The following is a 20,212-nucleotide window of genomic DNA, read 5'->3' as shown; positions in this document are numbered from 1 at the left end:
GCCACCACTTGTACACCGTCAGTGAATCTAGGCACAGGGTCAGGGTGCCTGGAGATGAAATACTGTTGATTTTGAAGTCATGTGCATAAACTGCACGGTTAATGAAGCAATTTTGAACACATTAAGAGATCCATAGACCTGCCCTACAGTAGAAGGCTACCCAGATAGCTCAGCAGGTTCAGTGACTGTTGCTAAGATGTTATATATTTAAAACGGTCTGTAAACTGTATGACTTTTTGTAACTCCTTATAAAAAAAACAAGTACTATAAACTTTGATCGGCCAGGGGATGTGTTGGGCTGGCAGCTTGTTTATATTCAGAGCGAGAGTGAGGGAATTTCTGCCCCCATAGGGAAAATCCAAAGCTGGCACCCATGAACCCACAATCTAATTTCCTAATAGCTGCCGCCAGCACAATAGAAGCATTTGTGATTAAGCAGTTCAACATAAAACACAAAGGGGCACACAAATTATATGTGTTGTATTCCGACGAAAAAAGAAACACGTTTAAAGAAAAACTAGTGAAAGTAAGCTTAAGGAGCATGTTTCAGTTTGTACATTTCTTTTTTGTTTTTGTCTAGACACACGTAAGCTGCCCATTTAGAAAACAAGTGTGCCCAGCATGTAGGTAACAGTGATGGCCCCAGTCCAGTGATAGTCATGGCCCATTGATTCCCGTGGTGTCTCCTTCAGGCCAGAAGAAAGAAACGGGCCGGTGAAATGGGCCTGCAAACGCGAGAATGACAGCTGAGAGAAGGCTCATTGTCAGAGAGGAGGGTGGGGTGCCAATAAGGGGGGGTTGCCCCCCCATACACCCTCCAGGGACGCCTATGGTCTGTTCCTGCGAGGGAAGCATGCGCAGTTCGTGACCCTGCCCAGTCTGTGAGGCGAGAAGTCACTGCTGTTGCCTGTGCTTGTTATTTGTGCGTGTAAAATAAACCCCTTGCTGCAGTACTCGCGGTTACGGCGGGTTACACAGTGCCAGGAGGAGGCAGACCCCCTATGCCCGTGCCACGTGGAGTTGTTGGCTCCTCTCCGCAGCTTGGTACCCGGCCTGCCCGTTATCTCCCCTCTAGCCTCTGCTGTGCACGGCTCTGCAGCTCTGCTATCTGGCCCTGTGCACGGGGCTTTCTGCCTCTGGGTAGTTGGATAAGCACCGCCTGCCTGGGCCCGTGCTCAGCCAAAAGCCCGACCCCCTCCCCCAGGCCTGCCTTCCTTTCCTTCAAAGGAACCGGCCCACGGTTATGGACCTCCTACGTGCGGTGGCGGGTGCCACGCGAAGACCCACAACTCAGCCAATCCCCAGGGGGCTTCCAGGCACTAAGCCCAGTGTTCGTGGCCCTATTACCGGTCTGGGTGGATAGCTCAGGAGGTAAAGCGCTCATCGGACATGGGGCCCGGCTGCACTTCCAAAATCCCACGGCAGAGTTAACCCAGCCCTTCCTCCTCCCAGGGGATAATAATACAGATACACTCACTACCAACAGATCGGATGATAATAGCAGCTATTTCAGCGCTTAGAAGCGTGTGCATCCAGCATGGAGCGCTGTATAAGAACACGGATTTTTGTTATACTCCGAAGGTGGCAGTATAGTCAAGGGCCTAATAAGGGGAGCAAAGGGGAAGGGCGGGGGTGGGACAGGCGCTACCCCCTGGAATGTGAAGGTCGTAATGTATGGATTTAATGCGTTCATATAGCGCATCGTTCCCCCGGGTTCTTTCGGCGCTATTCTTTTCCTGGACTAGGAGGACACCTGTTCTTCAGAGGCCTCGGGGAAAGCTGGAGAAAGGGCTGGTGTGCGAGATGAGCGCCATCACACAGGGCGACTAGATGGCCCGGGTTTGCCACGACCACCCCCGGACATTGGACCATCTGCCCCCTGTCTCGACAGTCTTTTTTAATATAAGGATTAGATGGAGAGAAGAGGAGAGGCGACGGGCAATGTGGAAAGACTTCATAGATGCTGATCACATGGACCCCCAGCAGGCAGTGGGAGGGTGCACGCACCAGTAGAACTGACCACATGTATGATAGTTCACATGGGCCAACATGCAGTCTGAAATGGGGCTCATTCCTCTGCCCAGGGAGGGAATACAGGCACCAGGGGACTTTAGAATGTACCCCTCTGCCCCCCACAGTGAAGAGAGAAGCTTTGCCAGCAGTCATGTATGAAAGACCCTCAGGGCGTGTGAGACACATGCGATATCTCACTGGGCACGGGTCGCTTGGGCCAGATTTCCATAAGGAGCAAAACGATGCTTTATCTCGCTGTTGGAAATGAACGAGTTTCGTTTATTTCAAAATGCAGGCTTTCCAAGAAAATGCCTGTTCATGTTGCCTTCCGATTGGTGGGCCTGATGCACGGTGGGCGGTGCTGCAGGGGGGGCAGGTATCAACCAATCGAATAGATGGACAAAAAGTTGGTTAAAAACGCAGTAGAAAAGCGTGTGAGGGACAGTGGGTGTGAGTGCAAGCGCGTGAATACTCTGTTATTGGGGTGATAAACCGACCAAACATGCCATTGAGCCGGTCAGCGCGGGGGTGAGCACTTAATACACCAGCCCTTACCCCTTGCGTTGCCCCCTGTCAGTCCTTTCCGCCATGGCGGGGGCTGGGACCGTGCTCCCCCCGATCCACACCCTGGCCAACTTCAGCCGCTTCAAGCAGAGGCAGTCTGAGATCCTGCAGGTAAGGCCTGGTCTGGGGGGAGGAGGAGGGGGGCGATTACTAGTTTGCACCCACCAGGTGTGTGTTTTTAGCGCCGACTGAATAATGAAATGCAATGAAGGCGTGTGCTGGCCGGCTGAGTGCAGCGGTCACGGGGCGCGCATTTTCATTACACCCACTATGCTAAATAGACGGCAAAAGATCCTTTTCTTTTACAGAAAGCCATCATTGGGTGGGGGTGGGGGCCTTGGTTAATTGTGGGCACACATGCAAACACGAGCTATATACTTTTATTATTTTTGTGGGAGGGGGAGAATGGGGCCGTCGGAGCGAGTCCCGCAAGGGAAAACAATTAGATTCTGTAATCAGAAATGCCAACAAATGTTCTCGGGTCGAGGCGGGGTCGCCTTCTACAAGAGACAGACCTGAGCTTAATTTTTTTTGTTTTTTAATTTTCTTGATTAACAATACAATCATTTTGTTGAATTCGAATTGACATCTTAAAAGGTATAAATATACCTTTTTTTATAAAGGTACAAGTATACTAACAACACTTTAATTTGTGAATTATTTTTTTGTTTAAAAGCGCTGGGGCAGGTTCATTTCTGGCAACGGCGATGGACTGTTTTAAATGATAACATTGGGCCGCTATGTCTTTTTGGGCGGGGCAGAACCCGGCCAGCTGAGCCACACTCCTCTTAATCGCCCGTTTCCGACCTCGGCCCCGCTGCTCCTCATTAGCGCGCACCTGTGGGTGTCCCACCCCCTGCTCGCTGAGCGCCCACTCCCGGTACACGCGTTTCCCACGGGGCTGCACCGATTCTACGGGAGAACACCTGTCCTGCTGGACTGGCTTGGGCTTATTATGGAGGGGACCCCCGCACCATGGATTTAGCAAAGCGGGGTGTAACCGGGCTGTGATAACTGAACACCTCTGGGAGAGGTTTGCCTTTGGCCGGCAAATGCACATTTAAAGGCTTGTGTCGAGGACATATGACTAAACGGGAATGGCATTAGCGTGTCTGGTTTCTGTGGCAACATCCTAGAGGGATGCTTGCCAACATTATAGGATGCATTTGGAAACACCGACGCGGATATCATTTTGCATTCTGGGACTTGTAGTTCTGGTGTTTAATGGGAAAGCCAAAAACTACAGGCCCCTGAATATAAAGTTAAAACCAGGACTGTACCAACATTTCCCGAATGGATACTTTTTGTCATCTATGCAGCTAAACCAACGAAGGGGGCCATGTATCCTGCAGGTTATCGAGACCCCTAGTTTTTGTCCTGTGCACAGCAGAACAAAGAAAGGCAGCAAGAATCTAAATGCCCATTTAAAACCTGTTAATCCTTATCAGCTATTTGACCCCCCGTTGGGGATCTACTTGAAATGTAGTGTTATGATACCACCAGTTCTGTGCGAAGGAAGCTTGTACTGTGCGAAGGAAGCTTGTACTGTGCTCTTTCTCTGTGTATGGTATGTGTGGATTATGCTTGCCACTTACTTGTTCTGTGTAGGCCACCGGTGCTGTACCTGCTTTGTGCGTGCTTAAGTGATGCTTGTCTTGTGCTGGGGTCTGGAGTTGGCGGAATCTGGCTTTTGCTGATGCGCCCATTCCTTCCTTTGGGTTAGCAATGTTTTGCCATTTGCCGTTCTGGAGATGCTCGGGGACTATTCGGTGTTTCCTCATGCATTCTGGAAGCTGTAGTTCTTTCTGGATTTATAACGGTGAGAACAAGCAAAATTACCCGTTCTAGAATGCAGTGGGGGCGGGGGGATGTTGAAGCATCACTGGATTTTTTTTAAACATTTTTTTTATCGTCCTCGGAAGGATGAAAGGCTGAGTTGAGGTGTTTAGAACAGACTGAATCAGTGACTCCCCCCCTGAAGTGTGCCTGAAATACGCCTAGAAAAGGGCGAGGTATCTCGTCCTTGGGATTACCTCCCTGTTGCCAAGGACATGATCACTCATCCTCGGCACTTAAGGGGTTGATGAAAGAGAAAACGTTAGAAGGCATTGGATGGCGAAATACAAAAATCACCAAAAAAGGCCTTGGCACTGGGGCGGGGGGAGGACCCATGGCAGTTAAAAGGTAAAGTCTAGAAATTATTGTATAGAATAGCTAATCCCCCACACTAACGTGAGATGGGGGTTTAGATTCTATTAAAGACAAGGAGGCGATTATTATGCAATACAATCTTTACTCTGAAACCACAGCAGCAAAGAAAATACTTTTACAAACAAAAAAGTTTCCACAACAGAACTAGATAGAGTTCAATGTCAATGTATGGGGAACTCCCCAAACCATCATGGAGGACAGGTCATGCCCTGCAGGGGACCAATGAGCAGGGACCCTCTTCTATATATGTCCATTACTCTAACCCCAACCCCTCTTTCTGCAGCTGTCTTGCACCAGAAGTCCAATGAAACGGTTGAACTGCGTAGCGCGGAGAAAGAATCCATCGAAACTGGAGATCTCCACCTTCCCGCAGCCTGAATCTATGCCGAAGTTCTTCTGGATAGGACTTCTCATCCAAAATCACGCACCCCACAACTTGTAACTGCAAGCCACACTCCTGATGAGAACCTCAACTCGTGGCTGTAAGAACAACAAACAAGAAGGGTGGGTGGTTGGGAAAAACAGCAAACCAAAGAATGTTCTCTCTTGAACCACCTGTGTACATGCGTGTCACAATTGTCATATCATATCCAGGGTGGGTGGGTGGGATAATAATCGCCTCCTTGTCTTTAATAGAATCTAAACCCCCATCTCACGTTAGTGTGGGGGATTAGCTATTCTATGACAAGACAGGAGGCTCATATTATGCAAGTTCAAAGCCCTTGCATCTTATTAGTACAACATGATCCATACAATAGAGCCAATATAATAAAATAATAGGAAAGGAAAAAACATTTTTATGCTTTCGTTAAATCAATCAGCTGACCGCAAGAGAATTGACCAAGACTAGTTTGCCCGAAAACTGTCTTATAAGGCATCGTCAAATGCAAGAAAACAGGAAATTGTGCCAATTCCAGTGTTCCTTACAGGCCGCCAAAACCAACTGGTTAAAGAGGGGAAAAAACCCTTGAACAAAGTTTTCCTATACTAATAGGTTAGGACAAAAACTCCTCTGTAAAAAACGCCTCTGTTGTCCAATCAAACATTTAAATTAATATCATCTTTGGGATCCTAGAAAGCAAACCAAAGAAAATAAGCACAGAGCTCTCCTGGAGATAAAGAAAAAGTACCCCAAAGGGGGAAAGTCTTTTAGGTTCCATCCCATGCATTAAAGGAAGATATTGCATTAGGATCAGGGCATGTCACATAACTACACTGGGGAACCAAGAGGGAAAGGCAAATCTTCAAAAAGGTAAAATGGGAGTAAAAACCATTTTATAAATTTGTAACAGGACGACCCATCCTGAGCAGAGCTGAAAAGCCATAGACTTAATACACAATTGTCTTCAGACATATGTGTATACTAAGGAGGGATGTCCTCTGGAGGCCGAAGCAGAATGGAAGAGAGGGGCCCCACCTGAGAAGCTAAACCTGTCAAACCGCCAACCGGAGACCGTCAGATCTTCCGAACACTTGAAGAAGAACTCTGCTACCATGACAAGAAGCAGATATTTACAAACCTGATCCTTAAGAGGCCAAACCTGGCAAGGAGAAAATATCTTACATCCAATCGCTACCATCATAGTGACATCTAAAACCCCCTTGTAGATATGCCCGGTGCTTGAACCTTGTTCCCTCCTCTCTGGTGATAAATCCCCTAGAGGATCAAAAAAGAACTAACCGAAGGAGGACACCTAATTCCAAGTCTTAGCAAGACTCAAAACTGCAAAGAAGTGATCACTAAATAGTTAAACTGAAGCTGCACACCAGAAGAGGTCTAACCTCTATTTCAGTCAATTTGGAGAGCCTTGAAGCTCACAGCACCCTGAGCTGGCACCTTATTGTAAAAACAAACTCTTGTGAAAACCCAAAGGTCCACCTGCCATGCATGTGACTAGGAGAATCAAGTCATTAACTGAATATAAATATCCCAGCCCTCTGGGAATCGTACTGGCAGACACCTTCTGATAGTTAATGTAGAGACGCTGGAACACATTGTGATAGAGGGTCATAATAACTTGGAAGGGAGATTAGTATCACTCCCAGACCCCTCTATCTCACCAATGGATATTGAGCCTTCACAAATGAGGAGAACCCTCCCCCACTTAACCAAGGGAAAAAAAAAAAAAAACTTGCAACCCAGAAGAAGGCTACCCTGAGGACCACATTACAACCCCGCTTTTAACACCCTTAAGAGAAATAAATACACTCTAACCAACCCCCTGACCGTGGACAGGCTCGGCTTAACCTGTTGAAATACCAGGAATTAGCGCAAAGGAAAGTAACTGACGGGAGGGAAATGCTTAGTGCGAGTCTGCACTGGCCCTGAGTCAGAACTCCTGTAAAAAGAAAACCAGAAAAACCATCGGGCGATACTCCACGTGGTGTATATCATGATACAATATCCCCCAAGGATGACGAGCATGGGAATGAGGGGGAAAGATCTCAGGGAAAAATGATCAATGCCTCGTAAATACAGGTTGTGAAAGAAATCTGGGACCACTGTCCCCTCAAACCCGAGATCTGAGTCTCTGTATTCGTGTGAGGCTGACTGGCCACTAAGGGAATCAGGGAAAAAAGAAAAAATGAAGCACATTGTCCATAGCAAACAGTACTTATACAGTACTACGAACCCGCAGGTATATGAGTGGTGCATATCACTATTACGAACGGTGTGTGACGTGAAGTGTTCACTTATCGATCTCAGCAGGATAAAATACTTATTTAGACCTCTCCAAAATTAGGAACCTGTATCAGTAGGGTCAACACGGATGAGAAAAAACCAGCACCCTAATCGGTGCACTGTAGAAAATGTATACGTCTATGTCTATATATATATATATATATATATATCACAAAAGAGATTAAGCAACGCTCTTGAGGGTACAGAAGCCTGCCTGAACTCCTCGAGCAGAGGAGAAAGTGCAACACACTGTTAGACGGTTAGTTGAACCACAGGCCAAGATTTGGGAGGAAAAACCATGGGGCAAGCGCCCTAAAGTTATTGTTTGGCAACTCGTATATCTGATATCATCAAGTGTTTCCCAAACACTTTTTCTCCAAGTAGAACACGGTTGCTCAATTTGCCATGCAACAAAACTGAACAGTTACCCTCGAGCTGACCCTGTCTCCACCAACAGTTCAATAGTAAAAAGAATGTCCAATGGGACAAATAGTAAGGGAAACCCCGTCCCCACTATAGAGAGCCTCCAGCCCTGCAGACCTCAACAGAGGCATAACGCATCATCTGTTTCTTCCTCATGATGGGAAAAAATACAGCAGCTTAATCAGCACAGGTGTTGGGTGGAGCAATTGATATCGGGGAAAGCAAGACCTAAGGAAGGACTGAGTTGTCCTGAAACTAACTACGGTAAAGGGCGACAGAAGTTTAACTAAAAGACGAAGGTTAACACCAGTGTCTATAGAGGAAGGTACAACCCCCCCCCCCACATGGGTCTGTTTTACCACAACCTCCACACACTCTTTTCTTTAAAGTACTTAATAAATTATATAAAATAGACATATAAAATATCCAAAGAAGAGGGGTTACGCCCTCGCAGGGGTCCAAACCCCCGGCCCTTCTATAAGCTGCTACCTACCGAGCTATCCGGGCCACTGACAATTCTGAACACGCCAATGTGTTCCATTCATCACTTAAACATAATGTTTAGCAAAAGAGAGCACTGGGCAAGTGCACCTTAACTGCTCACCCTAGCAGGGTGTGGCAACCAGCAGTACACGAGGGGGTCCCTCGCCGCAGAATCCAGGCAAAGCCTGAAACCAAGCAGGCTACGGTGTGCTTACAGAAATAATGACATCTGCCATATGCAGCATCTAAACAGACTGCTAACCTTAAGGGAGGAATACCCTGAGCAATTGTGCCTTCAACTGTTTGCCCGAGCAGGGCGTGATAACCAGCAGTACACGAGGGGTAACCTTGCATTAGAACTGAGGTAGAAACCTGAAACCAAACAGGTTATGGCACACAAACTGTTAAGGTAATCACCAACGCCATATGCAGCACACCGACAAAGTTGCCAACTTTAAGTGAGGAATACACTGATGAAGTGTACCTCAACTGCTCACCCTAGCAGGGTGTGGAACCATCAGTATACGAGGGATCACCTCGCAGAAACACAAGCCAATCCTGCCACCGAGCAGGTGACGGTACCTTTCCAGAGCACCTCCAGAGTACCTGAAACTGGTCACCCCCGCAGGGTGTGGAAACCAGCAGTATACGAGGGGTTAACCTCCCCATAGAATTCAGGCAGAACCTGAAGCTAAACAGGTTATAGCACTTACCAAGAAGGCAAAGCACCCTTCAGTAGGCAAACTGGTGTTAATATATACTGAAAATATCAATTTAAACACAAAATAAAATATCAATTTTAAATATATATATTATATGAATAAATATAAACATTAATGTGAATACATATATATAAATACACATTCGCATCCACATGTGTATACCGCCAAAGGCGGGCAGCGAACCGAGGCCCCTCGGCCTGGTAAACCTGCAAACCTCTCCTTGAGCTATGCCTCTTGTGGGCTGAAACATCCCTCACCACCATAGATCTATATAAATTAAATGTAGAAATACAAGCGTTTCACTCTAAAAAGAGGACACAGCTGCCCTTTTCAGGAATGCTCATGGAAGTTACTCCCATCAAAGGAGGGCCTAGCAAACTGCCCCCCCGCACCCCCCAGCCGGATCCCCAGGACAGGCCTAGCCTGTATGCAACTAATGACAATGCGCATGTAAACATAAAAACACACACACGCGAAGTGCGGGAAGTTAATGAGTAAAAGAAGCTGCAGCCTTTACAGTCATGGAAAAAAATGCGTGCAGGTTCCTACTGCCACTTACATAATGAACTTGTAGAAAAACAAAAACAAAACTTCCTCTCAAGTGAAAAGAATTTCAAGCGTTCCCAAACCACCTGTGGGAAACGTGCTGGCTCTGGGGCTGAGGCAGCTGCTAAAAATAACACTGCCTGGAGGGAAAGAATTTCACACTTAGCCGCAGCCTGATTAGAACTACTCTCAGGGCTGAAGAAATATAAACAAACACTGCAGAAGCAGAAGGCTCCCAGCGGAGCATTACAAAGCATGAATGTGACCTGCAGGTCAGCGTTGGAACACGAACACGGCACTCAGCCAGTTACCAACGGAACATGAAAAATACATGACCATTTCCACAGTACAGTGTAATAAAACCCCAAACTCATCAATATAACATTAATAACATAAATAAATAGCACTCTAAACTCCATAATTCCACACTAAGAAAAGAACTAGGAGGAGTTGACTTAGCTGTGGATTTCAGCAGCAAAGAAAGAGGGGTTGGGGTTAGAGTAATGGACATATATAGAAGAGGGTCCCTGCTCATTGGTCCCCTGCAGGGCATGACCTGTCCTCCATGATGGTTTGGGGAGTTCCCCATACATTGACATTGAACTCCATCTAGTTCTGTTGTGGAAACTTTTTGGTTTGTAAAAGTATTTTCTTTGCTGCTGTGGTTTCAGAGTAAAGATTGTAATGCATAATATGAGCCTCCTGTCTTGTCATAGAATTCCAGAAAGGCACATTATTTGGTATTCATATTCTTAACATGCCTGAACAAGAAAGGTAGCCACTCCAGAAGCGAAGAGCCACATGGCGCTGGCCACAGCCCGGGAGCTTGCATTAAAAAAAAAAGACGTTTTTATTTTATTGACTTTTAGGGGTGGCAAGGGAGACCTGGGGGAGAGGGGTCGCTGTTGTGCCCCCTAATTACATCCCTGGACTTGCATCTGCTTGTTTGCTGTGCAATAAGGTCTCTGGTATCCCCTGTGTTTTGCGTTTGAAAACCATTGAGCTGGGAACCAGAGTTCACAAAGTCACTATTGGAAAATTGTCTTCTCTTTTTAGGGTTTGTTGATCTGCTGATTACTTGTGTGAGTAATCTGAAAGTTGCACGTTATAATCCCATTAATTCCCAATGCACATAATATAATTGAGTGGAATACTAGAACTGCTGCAGAGATCCCAGGAAGTTCCAAACCCTGAGTAATATAGCTCATGAGGTAGTGTACCTGCAGCAAAGAACTGTATTCTGTCTGCAGGCCAAGGTACTAGAGCAAGTAAAATGGCTCAGTAAGGCATGTGCCTGCGGCAGAGATGTGCGTGTAATATATCGAAACATATGTTACCATTCCTGCCCTTCCACTTCTCTGTGGCACTGAACTGGCTGACCTCCTTCGTCACTGACAGTCCCTCCCAGGTCATCATGGGCTCTTTCTTCTCTTCCCACCTGTGGCCTTCCCCAGGTCTCTAACCTCTCACCCTTGCTCTTTAATGTCTATTTTGCTCCTTATCTCCACTTGTTCCATTCACTTCCAGTATTATGCAGATGACCATTCTTCTTCAAACTTCTCTCCGATACTCTCTCTGCCTCCTCTACCGTTCCCGACTGCATATCTGCTATCCAGGGTTCCATGTGTTAATATCCCGGCAAAAATATCGCGATACAAAAATATTGGCATATTTTTGCGGTGATATTGACCCATGGATCCTGCGGGGGACACCCCCGCAACCCCTGCTCCCACAAATTATCCCCCCAAAATAATCACCTGTGGCGAGACAAACGGCCATATGTACAGCAATATTTTTTGTGGGGATATTTTGTAGGGATGCACTATCCAGTCCTGGTGTGCCTCCAATGATCTCTGCCTCGACTGTGATCCTTCAAATTGGGACTCCCACTCCCTCTTTCCTCCCTTCACTCTGGCCACCCTCTATGGATTCTCCCACTTCAACTGCATCTGAAGCCAGAAACCTGGAGTCATTTCTCCCTCATATCTTAAACCTTGCCAAGAAGGCCCACTTTCAACTCCCTCTTCAGAGGCATACTTCCTTTCCCCAGAAGCGCAATGTCTCTAGAGCTCTGGTACTCTTTAGGCTAGGCTACTGCAATGGCTTATCTACCCTTTTCCTCTCTCTGCCCCCTCCAGCTTGTCCAGAATAGGGCTGCAAGACTTATCCTTGGCCTCAAGCCAAGGGACTGCATCTCTCCAGCCCTAAAAGCCCTCACTGGCTCCTGATTGCTGCAAGGATCAAATTCCAATCGCTTGCCTCATCCATAAGGCTCTCTGGGGCAGCAAGGATCAAATTCCAATCCCTTGCCTCATCCATAAGGCTCTCTGGGGCTGCAAGGATCAAATTCCAATCCCTTGCCTCCTCCGTAAGGCTCTCTGGGGCCGAGGACCAATCTACAACTTGCTCTCGCCAAATACTTTCCTTGCAGATCTTTATGCTCCAATTCTCTGCGAGGTCAGGCACTTTTCTAAGCAGCAAGCTGGTGGCAGATTTTTATCCTTGGCTGCCCTCCTCTGGAACAGGCTCCCCCTTCCTCTCCATCTTGCCTCGTAAGACTTTCCTCTTCACTTCCTCACTCCCCTGCTAATAACAGCACAGATTGGTGGCCTGGTCCTTGTGCGTCCTCTGGGTCCCGGGCTTCCACCCAATTGCCCCCAGCCTTCCGCCCCTTCCAAGCACTTGCCTTTGGGCACCCACTGGCTTGTGTTGTCGCAGGCTAGCACTTATTACTGGCAGGTGATCACTTCTGTACCAAGCAATCTCTGCCGGGCACTCACTGTTGCACACTAACTCATCAGCACTTCCCTCTGTGGAATTCCTAGCACTTAACCCTTTCGCTTCTCTCTTGCACGTTAGGACCGCCCCTTCCTGTTCATCAGTTTCTGTTGGACTTTGTTCCCATGTGCCCTCCCGTATGCCCTGTGGGCGCTTTGAAACCCAATTTCTTGATGTATAAGCACCTTACAAATGCACAATAAATACATTAAATCTTGCCAAAATGAGTCTGGGGACGTGCTTTGGGGGATTCCAGGGGGCACACCTGTGACCACTGAGGTCTCCCTTGCTACCCCTGTGGTCTCCCTTGCTACCAGACCAATCCATTAAAAAAAGAAAATGGAATCTCCTGGGCTGTGGCCAGCACCATGTGGCTCTTTGTTTCTGGAGAGGCTGGCCTTCTTGTACAGACCTGGGGGGAGGGATGGGTTCAAGTTTAACATTGAGTAGTGACCCCAAATAAAGAATGGGAATAACAAATAATTATCTCTCTGGAATTCTATACAATAATTGTTGGACTCATTAAATATTTATATTTCAGGCTCACTTCAGGTGGAGCGGTGGAGCGGGGGCGGGGGTCGACACAAAGTTCAATAAGCATCAAGTTCAGACGAAGTTTGATTTCCGCAAGTTGCCGTTATAGCATGTTTTTTCTGCTGCTGTCTGTTACGATTACCACAAGGCATTCCGTCTCAAGAGCCCGTGGTCACTTGGCAGAATCCTTGTGCCTAAAAGCTTGTGTAGAGTACACTGGCCCTTCATTTCACATGCTCTTCAGGATGATATGATGAGGCATTTATAACGCGCCTATACACAAGTGTTTCAATGTGCGACGCGGCAAGGGAGGGGAAATGGAGGGAAGGCCGAGACGGCGATCCTATTAGGCCAGGTGACATTGAGATCGCGCAAGTGCAGGGGAAGGGGGAAAAGTGCAAGGGGAAGGGGAGAGGGCAGTGCAGTACATAGGATAGCAGAAAAATAACTAAAGACAATAAATAAAAGTGCAGGCGTCAAGTGCTAGTAGGGGCTGTAGGGATACAGAAACTGTCCCCAAGTGCAGGGATTGCCAGGGGGGGCAGTGCAGGTGTGCAACTGGCAGGGGGGGACCTAGACCCAAGATCAGAGGGAAACCAGGTAACCAGTGCAGTTTCCGATTCAGCCAATACATCAGCAGGGCAGCGGAGGAGAGAAGGCAGAAGCAAAGAGGAAGATCTTGAGGTGCTCCCGGAACCGGAGATGGTTCGGCAGGGAGGCTGTTCCAGAGGGAGGCCCCAGCAGAAGAAAGAGATCTACCACCAACTCGCTGCTTGGAGAAGCGACTAACCCTGAGGGAGTTGGAGGCGGATGAGCGAAGCGTATGTTGTGCCCAGTGTACTGGATGCTGTGAGTGTGCTGCTTTTTCTGCGGTACTCATCCCAATGGCATGTATTTTGCCAACCTCTGAAGCCTGAAAAGTAAATGCACGCAGGCTTGACATGTGGCCAACTTTGCATCAGGCCTGCGGAGGAACAATGCTATGTGATGCTACTTTCTGTAAAGTCGTGTCCCATCGCTTCCCATGATGTCACTTCGGTGGGGGTCAAATGACATGACTTCCTGTGATGTCCTTTGAGGTAAAGGGTCATGTGATGTTATCCCTCGCATTTTGGTTAATGGCGTCCCTTTGAATTGGGTAACGGGGACATATGTTACTAAAGAATGTGGCTATTTACAAACATTTTTTAAACCAAATGCCCCCTGTCTGTGGCAGCAGAAATATTTCTCTGAAGATTAGAGTTGAAGAGCTTTATTTGTGTAATAAAGACGCAGAGAATTCAAACTTGTAATTTAGAAACATTGGATCAAATGGATGTACAAGTGAAGTAACAGTGGTTCAACGCTTTTCTGCAATCGTTCCTAGTATACCATCTAATTTGGGTTCCGCCTCTCCAGATTGACAAAAAAAAGGTAGACCATGACCGTTTCATCTCCTTGTTCGAGTACGTGAGTTAAATGTACCAGGGTGGCTTTAAAGATTGTCCACAATTCCCCCACGCCCCCTCTACCACGCTTTATCATATACCATCGATTCAGACCTTCTCCCTCTACTTAGCAATACAGGTGCATGGACAGGTAACGTGAGAGAGGAGCGGATTTGTAGAATATGGAATAAGGACGGGGAAACGGCGAGACATGTGCTTACCATTTCTGCCCACTTGCAATAAAAATGGCTATTTCTCTTTTTTTGTGCCTCGGATCAGTCCTGGAGTGCCCTATATGGGGCCGATATCGCTTGTGGTTACATCCGCTCCATTCCACATTTGGAATCGGGGCAGATTATCCAACTTTTGTTATAAATTGTCTGAGTAGGGGGGCTAATGCACATAATTTGAATAAGGCGATACTTTGCCCCCTCCCGCATTCACATCCAATATTTTAATTGATTATAAGTTTTACTCGCCTTAATGGTTTTTATCTGCATTTGTCTTAATTGGTTGTATTTCTGTTCATAAGGCTATTGTGTAATTTCATGTAATCATGTTGAGCTTGTGGAATTATCTGCAGTGGTTGTATTACCAGAGGGACAAATAAAAGAAAAAGTCGCACCTATTGCCCCTTTTTTAAAAAAAAAAAGGGAAATCGTATGAAGTCTGATAACTATAGACTAATGCCATTGATGGATGCAGCTGGCAAAATATATGCAAAAATCATGTTGGGTGATCTAAAGAAATGGCTTATAAAACCCTTAACAAACTAGCTTTGTTCTAGGATTAGGAACTACACCTAATTTGCATATACTGCTAGCATTAAAAAAATTAAATTACAAAATCTATAGCATTCATAGATTATCGCAAATGTTCGCTATGGTATCCACACCTTGACTATGGAGAGAACTTAAAACAGCGGGTTGTCCGGTGTATTTAATCAATGCTGTGCAATAGCTTTATATGGGAACTTCTGCACGAGTTCAATTGAATAGAGGTGGACTGCTAACGAAGATATAGAAACCACCGTGGGGTGCAAACAAGGGTGTTTGTTGGCTGATTCACATTTCTACATCCGCAAGATAAATAACTACTTTAATGAGGTCAAGTCCAACCCACCTATACTAAGTTTGACTCCAAATATATGTTGTATGCCGATGATTTGATCAGTTTTGATCCTACACCTGTAGGACTAAGACGTATGATGCAAGCCGTAGAAAAATATGCAAAAGAAAATCCCCTGCAGAATAAATAAGGTGAATCTAACATATTAATCATTGGAGGTAACCAGTTATCTAAAACATAAACTTCACAAAAGATGGCAAATTAATGGGGAGACAGTTAAAGTTGTTACACAATAGAAATATCCCTGAGTGAATGTTAATGATTGTAATGTGGATGTTCCATATCAAGAGGAAATTAAGGCTAAAGCGAAAAGAATCCCAAATTTACTAGCAAAGCCATCATTACATATTACCGACAAATGGTTGCTCCAACCATTACTTATAGTGTGACGTGTAAATCTGTAAAGGATTATGGTGCGACGTGTAAATCCTTAAAGGATTATGGTGCACAGTAGAACAGCTTAACTGGGTCTAACTAGAAGGCTTATATTGGAAGACCCTACTGAAGCTTCCAAAAAGCTTCCCCATGCCGGTACTAGGTCTAGAACTGGGCCTGCCCTCTCTACAGGTAACTACGGATTGGAATTCATGGACTTAAATGGTAGGAAGTTACTGACAGTAATTGCGATCATAAACCAGACACTTATTGAGGATGGAATCGAGACAATGAATAACTGGCAAAAGACTTGTAGAGAAAACATGTTATAAGTTGGTATTAGTGAAGCATTATTGATAGAAAATCTGATGAAGGCAAAAGAAAAGATGCAGAGATTGGATTAAGACAAGAACAGAATGTGGTAAATATAAATGTTTCCAAAACGGTGTATTACCACACAAAAAAACTCTTGATGAAACGTCCAAATCAACAGTACAGAGTTGAGATAATGAGATTCCGATTCAACCTGATGGCGATAAGGGCAGTTCTAACTAGATGGGATACTAATACAACTGAAAACAATAAATGCAGATTCTGTGAAAATGACAGATACTGAGACATTACAGCATATTAGAATGTACAAAATTAAAATTCCCTTAAGACGTGAATGTTTTATGCAGTAAGATGTCATATACTCAATCAGGAAATTGTATGGGAAACAATGTGTAATGCCCAGCAGATATTGCTGAATATACCGATAATCAAATATCTGACATTGAGTCTATTGGAATGTATACAATTTAATAAACCTAGAGACCGAGCAAAGAGATTTGCTAACAGTAGAACTCGAAGTAATAAGAATTGGATTGAAGTTGAACAAATACTAAGCAATGAAACAAAATAGATATTGAAAGGTGGATTACTGTTGGTGATGTAAGATCACATGGTTTAGAAAGATGTTCCTATAAAAGATGAAACATTGATAGATGTGAAGAGATATACATATTTTACTTTGTTGGTGTGTTTTTCTTTTAATTATAGAAATGTAGTTGGTCCTTGATATGAGAATGTATACATGTAATTTATAACTGTTTATCTGCCTTTTGTTGTGTTTTATGTCAGTTGCTCAACACATTTATAAGAGATAATAGTGAACTGTATTTGGATAAAAAAGCGATGTAATTCTAGATTTGTAAAATTTGTTTTAAATAAAACAAATTAAAGAAAAAAAGTGATGTAAAATAAACATGAACATGCCAAAGATCTGAAAACCGGCACTGTCACTTCCCTATGAGACCATCCAAGAACCATGGAGGACTCTGTATTCCCTATATATTGTTTACTAGTGTCTTATTTTTTTTTTTTTTTAACAATCCCCCAAAATACCACATACCTGCCCCACCCAAAAAACAAAAAGAAATACTATGTAATTAAGCAATATGCCCCTCATGGCGGGGGCATTACTGAGTCCGGTAATGCCCCGGGGCCCAGTTATAGGCCCCGGGTCATTACCTGACTAATGCCCCGCCACGAGGGGCATATTGCTATAATACCCTAGCCCGCAAGATCTGCGTGACTGGGGTACTAAAAGCAGTATTTTTTTGTCCCGAAACGCTGCAGCGTTTTGGTACAGAAAAAAATAAAGACCAAGAAAATGGCCGCCGGGAAAGGGAAAACTGAGTCAGTTTTCCTTTTTCCATGGTGGCCATCGGGAGTGGATGCGCTGGGAACAGAAGTGTTCCCAGCGCGTTCGCTCCAGAAAGACGACCAAGAAGAAGTGGGGGAGAGGGAGGGAAAAGGAAATAAAATGGACATACCTGAATCCCCGGTGGGGGACGAAGGCAGCCTCCAGCTGTGTGGAGGGTCGGGAGCGGGGCTAGCCACGCTTCGAGCCTTCTCATTGGCTAAGGGTCTGCCACGCTCCCACCGGGAACAATGGCCATGGAATCCCCGCCGAGGGATTCCCGGCTGGGGTGATGCCCCTGCGAGGGCCAATCGGAAGGCTTGTTTCGTTCGGATTGAGCCCTCGCCGGGTACTAATAAGGAAAATACATTTTTCAACTGTCATCTCCTCTCGGCACCACATGTAGAAAGCATGGCTTTTGTATTCAGTAGCACCTCAGCAGGGGGCTAATTGATATCACTCCTTTTCAGTGGCTTGCTGGAGCCAGAAGGCTCCAGATGGGCCGGTCCAAAATACGAGTAGACATGCCTCACTTTTCCCCGCACTGTGATTGTATACATACTATACTTTTGGGCTAGTCTTAGTTATTAGGATCCTGTCCAATAAGCGACATTAGCAGGCCTCCCTTTCAGAAACAATTATCTGCACCATTTTATTGCTGATAATGTTCCCACCCTCACCAGATGCCATTCTGTCACCCCCCCACCCCCAGCACAACCCCCTTCTCACCAGTGAATTGCCAGAGAACCACCCTTTTCAGTGTGGCTCATCATCCAGGATGCCCTATGCACTTTCCTGACTTTCGTCATTTTACAGAAAACCTTTCAGAGTGGTATGTTCTCCCGAAAATAAATATATGGTAGTGGTGTTAAAAGGGTAGGAAAATGGGGCGACTTTGTGATTTTGGGGGTGGGGGGACTATCTCAAATAAAAAAACAAATTCGTTTTTCCCCAATATTGTTTTTACCTCCACAGAACTTGCCACCGGTAAAATCACATATAACCCTTTTTGTTCAGGTTTATGCCATTTTCAATGCCTGTAGGGAGATGGCCCGGCCCAGCAACTTTGGATTCTCTCCCTGCATACCATCAACCACCTGAGAGGTGTGCAGTCCGTTTGAATGGTAAAATGAGATATAAAAGAAATGGGTTTCAGCTTGCCCACCACTACCTACTGAACATTAACCACTGGAATAGAAGTTCTCCTGTGTCATGCAAAGATTCTCAAAGTCAAATATACGTGCCATTAATTTAATATTTTGATGACAGCCGACACGTGGTCGTCATCAAGGCTGTTCATTATGTGTGAAGAGTTCATTGTTTTAAAGACATATATTTACAGCATTATATTTCAGATTGAAAAAATGCTTCAGAGAAATGTTTCATACCAATGATGGGCAGGACGTTGGAACATGCGGGGGTAAGGGGGGGTGGGGAATAGACAATGTGTGATCTCAATCAGGCTTTCACTCATTACTGTCCCAGATTCCACCATAGTGCTCGTTATCTCCTGCTCCTTAGTCCTTAGAGAGATGTGAGTAAAGGTGGGTATTCATGTGCCATTAGAGTTTTTGCAGGGCACCCCATTAAGTCCATGCCAGGGCATGGTTCCATGCCGACCATAAAAGATGGTGATCCCTATTGTGTGCTAATTTGTTTTTTCTGGCCGTTGTCAGTGCTCCCAGTGATGAGCTTCTAGGTGATCACCCATGTTCTGTATTACACTAATTGCCCATTAAATTATGGATTATTTTACCAACTGTTAATGGGTGTTGGTGCAATTGGAGTAGGACCCATTATTCTCATTTGAGTATGCCTCATTCGTTTGCCACATGCTAGAGTTTGGTCACTTACCCATGTGTTCTGGTGATCAACCACTCTGTGTTCCTAGTTAATCCAAATGGTGGTCTACTCAATTTCTCACGGTATGTTGTATTCTTAATGCTGAATACACTGTTTGTTCTGATCTCTGGCCCTATTCTACGTTCTCTGTAAGTTCGCTTACCTAAAGGCGTCTTGTGGTGATCTGCGCCGGTCAGGAATATTGGTAGAAATTGGTTTGCTCTGCTAACGTCTCATTCCGGCAATAGAGGATAGTCCATTGGTAACATGCTATGGTGCGCCTCAGTGCCGTGATGCAGCCCTGTGATCTAGCTTATTCAGAACTTGTAACTAGATTCTGCAGGATATTCATATCCTTTACATGAAGGACAGCGTCTCCCCTATTCATCGCTTACCATAGTAGGTGTGGGTCAGTTAATTGGGATAGATCTCACGTGCGGCTGTATTGGGCACGCAGGTGCCATTTTGATTATTGTTGATATTCATTACCCTGCGTGTGACGTCATTGTGTCTTCACTTTCCAAAAGCTTTGGTGCTGAGCATGAAATTAATGTATTTCTATAAAACCAAGACCAGGACTTTCTACCATTTGGAGTCTTGCACCCAGGCACCTCACTAGCCCTGCCAGGCAATCTTCTAGTTGCACCCACACAGCAATTGATTGAAGGACTGTTTTTATTTTTTTTATTTTTATTTTCCCTCTCTCGCAGGCAGTGGATCACCCGTCCACAGAACCCAGATACGTGGATTAGTGACAAACTAGAGATTTTACTACTTACTTACCACCTTTTAGAAGGGA

General features: G+C 45.5%; 1 protein-coding gene across 1 annotated transcript in view; it reads left to right on the top strand.

Annotated features, from left to right (window-relative positions):
* Nucleotides 1–2,417: 2,417 nt before the first annotated feature.
* The window catches only part of KLF1 (KLF transcription factor 1), a 149,373-nt gene continuing 131,578 nt past the window's right edge, over nucleotides 2,418–20,212 (top strand). The window contains exon 1 of the mRNA XM_069604166.1: nucleotides 2,418–2,688. Within this exon, the coding sequence (XP_069460267.1) occupies nucleotides 2,602–2,688 (87 nt within the window). The 5' untranslated portion in view covers nucleotides 2,418–2,601. The remainder of the gene's footprint in view (nucleotides 2,689–20,212) is intronic.

Source organism: Ambystoma mexicanum, chromosome 3q (assembly GCF_040938575.1).
Source record: "Ambystoma mexicanum isolate Mex_15411 chromosome 3q, UKY_AmexF1_1, whole genome shotgun sequence".
Lineage (NCBI taxonomy): Eukaryota > Metazoa > Chordata > Amphibia > Caudata > Ambystomatidae > Ambystoma > Ambystoma mexicanum.
Note: the sequence above shows the minus strand (reverse complement) of the source record. Positions and strands in the feature narration are given on the sequence as shown.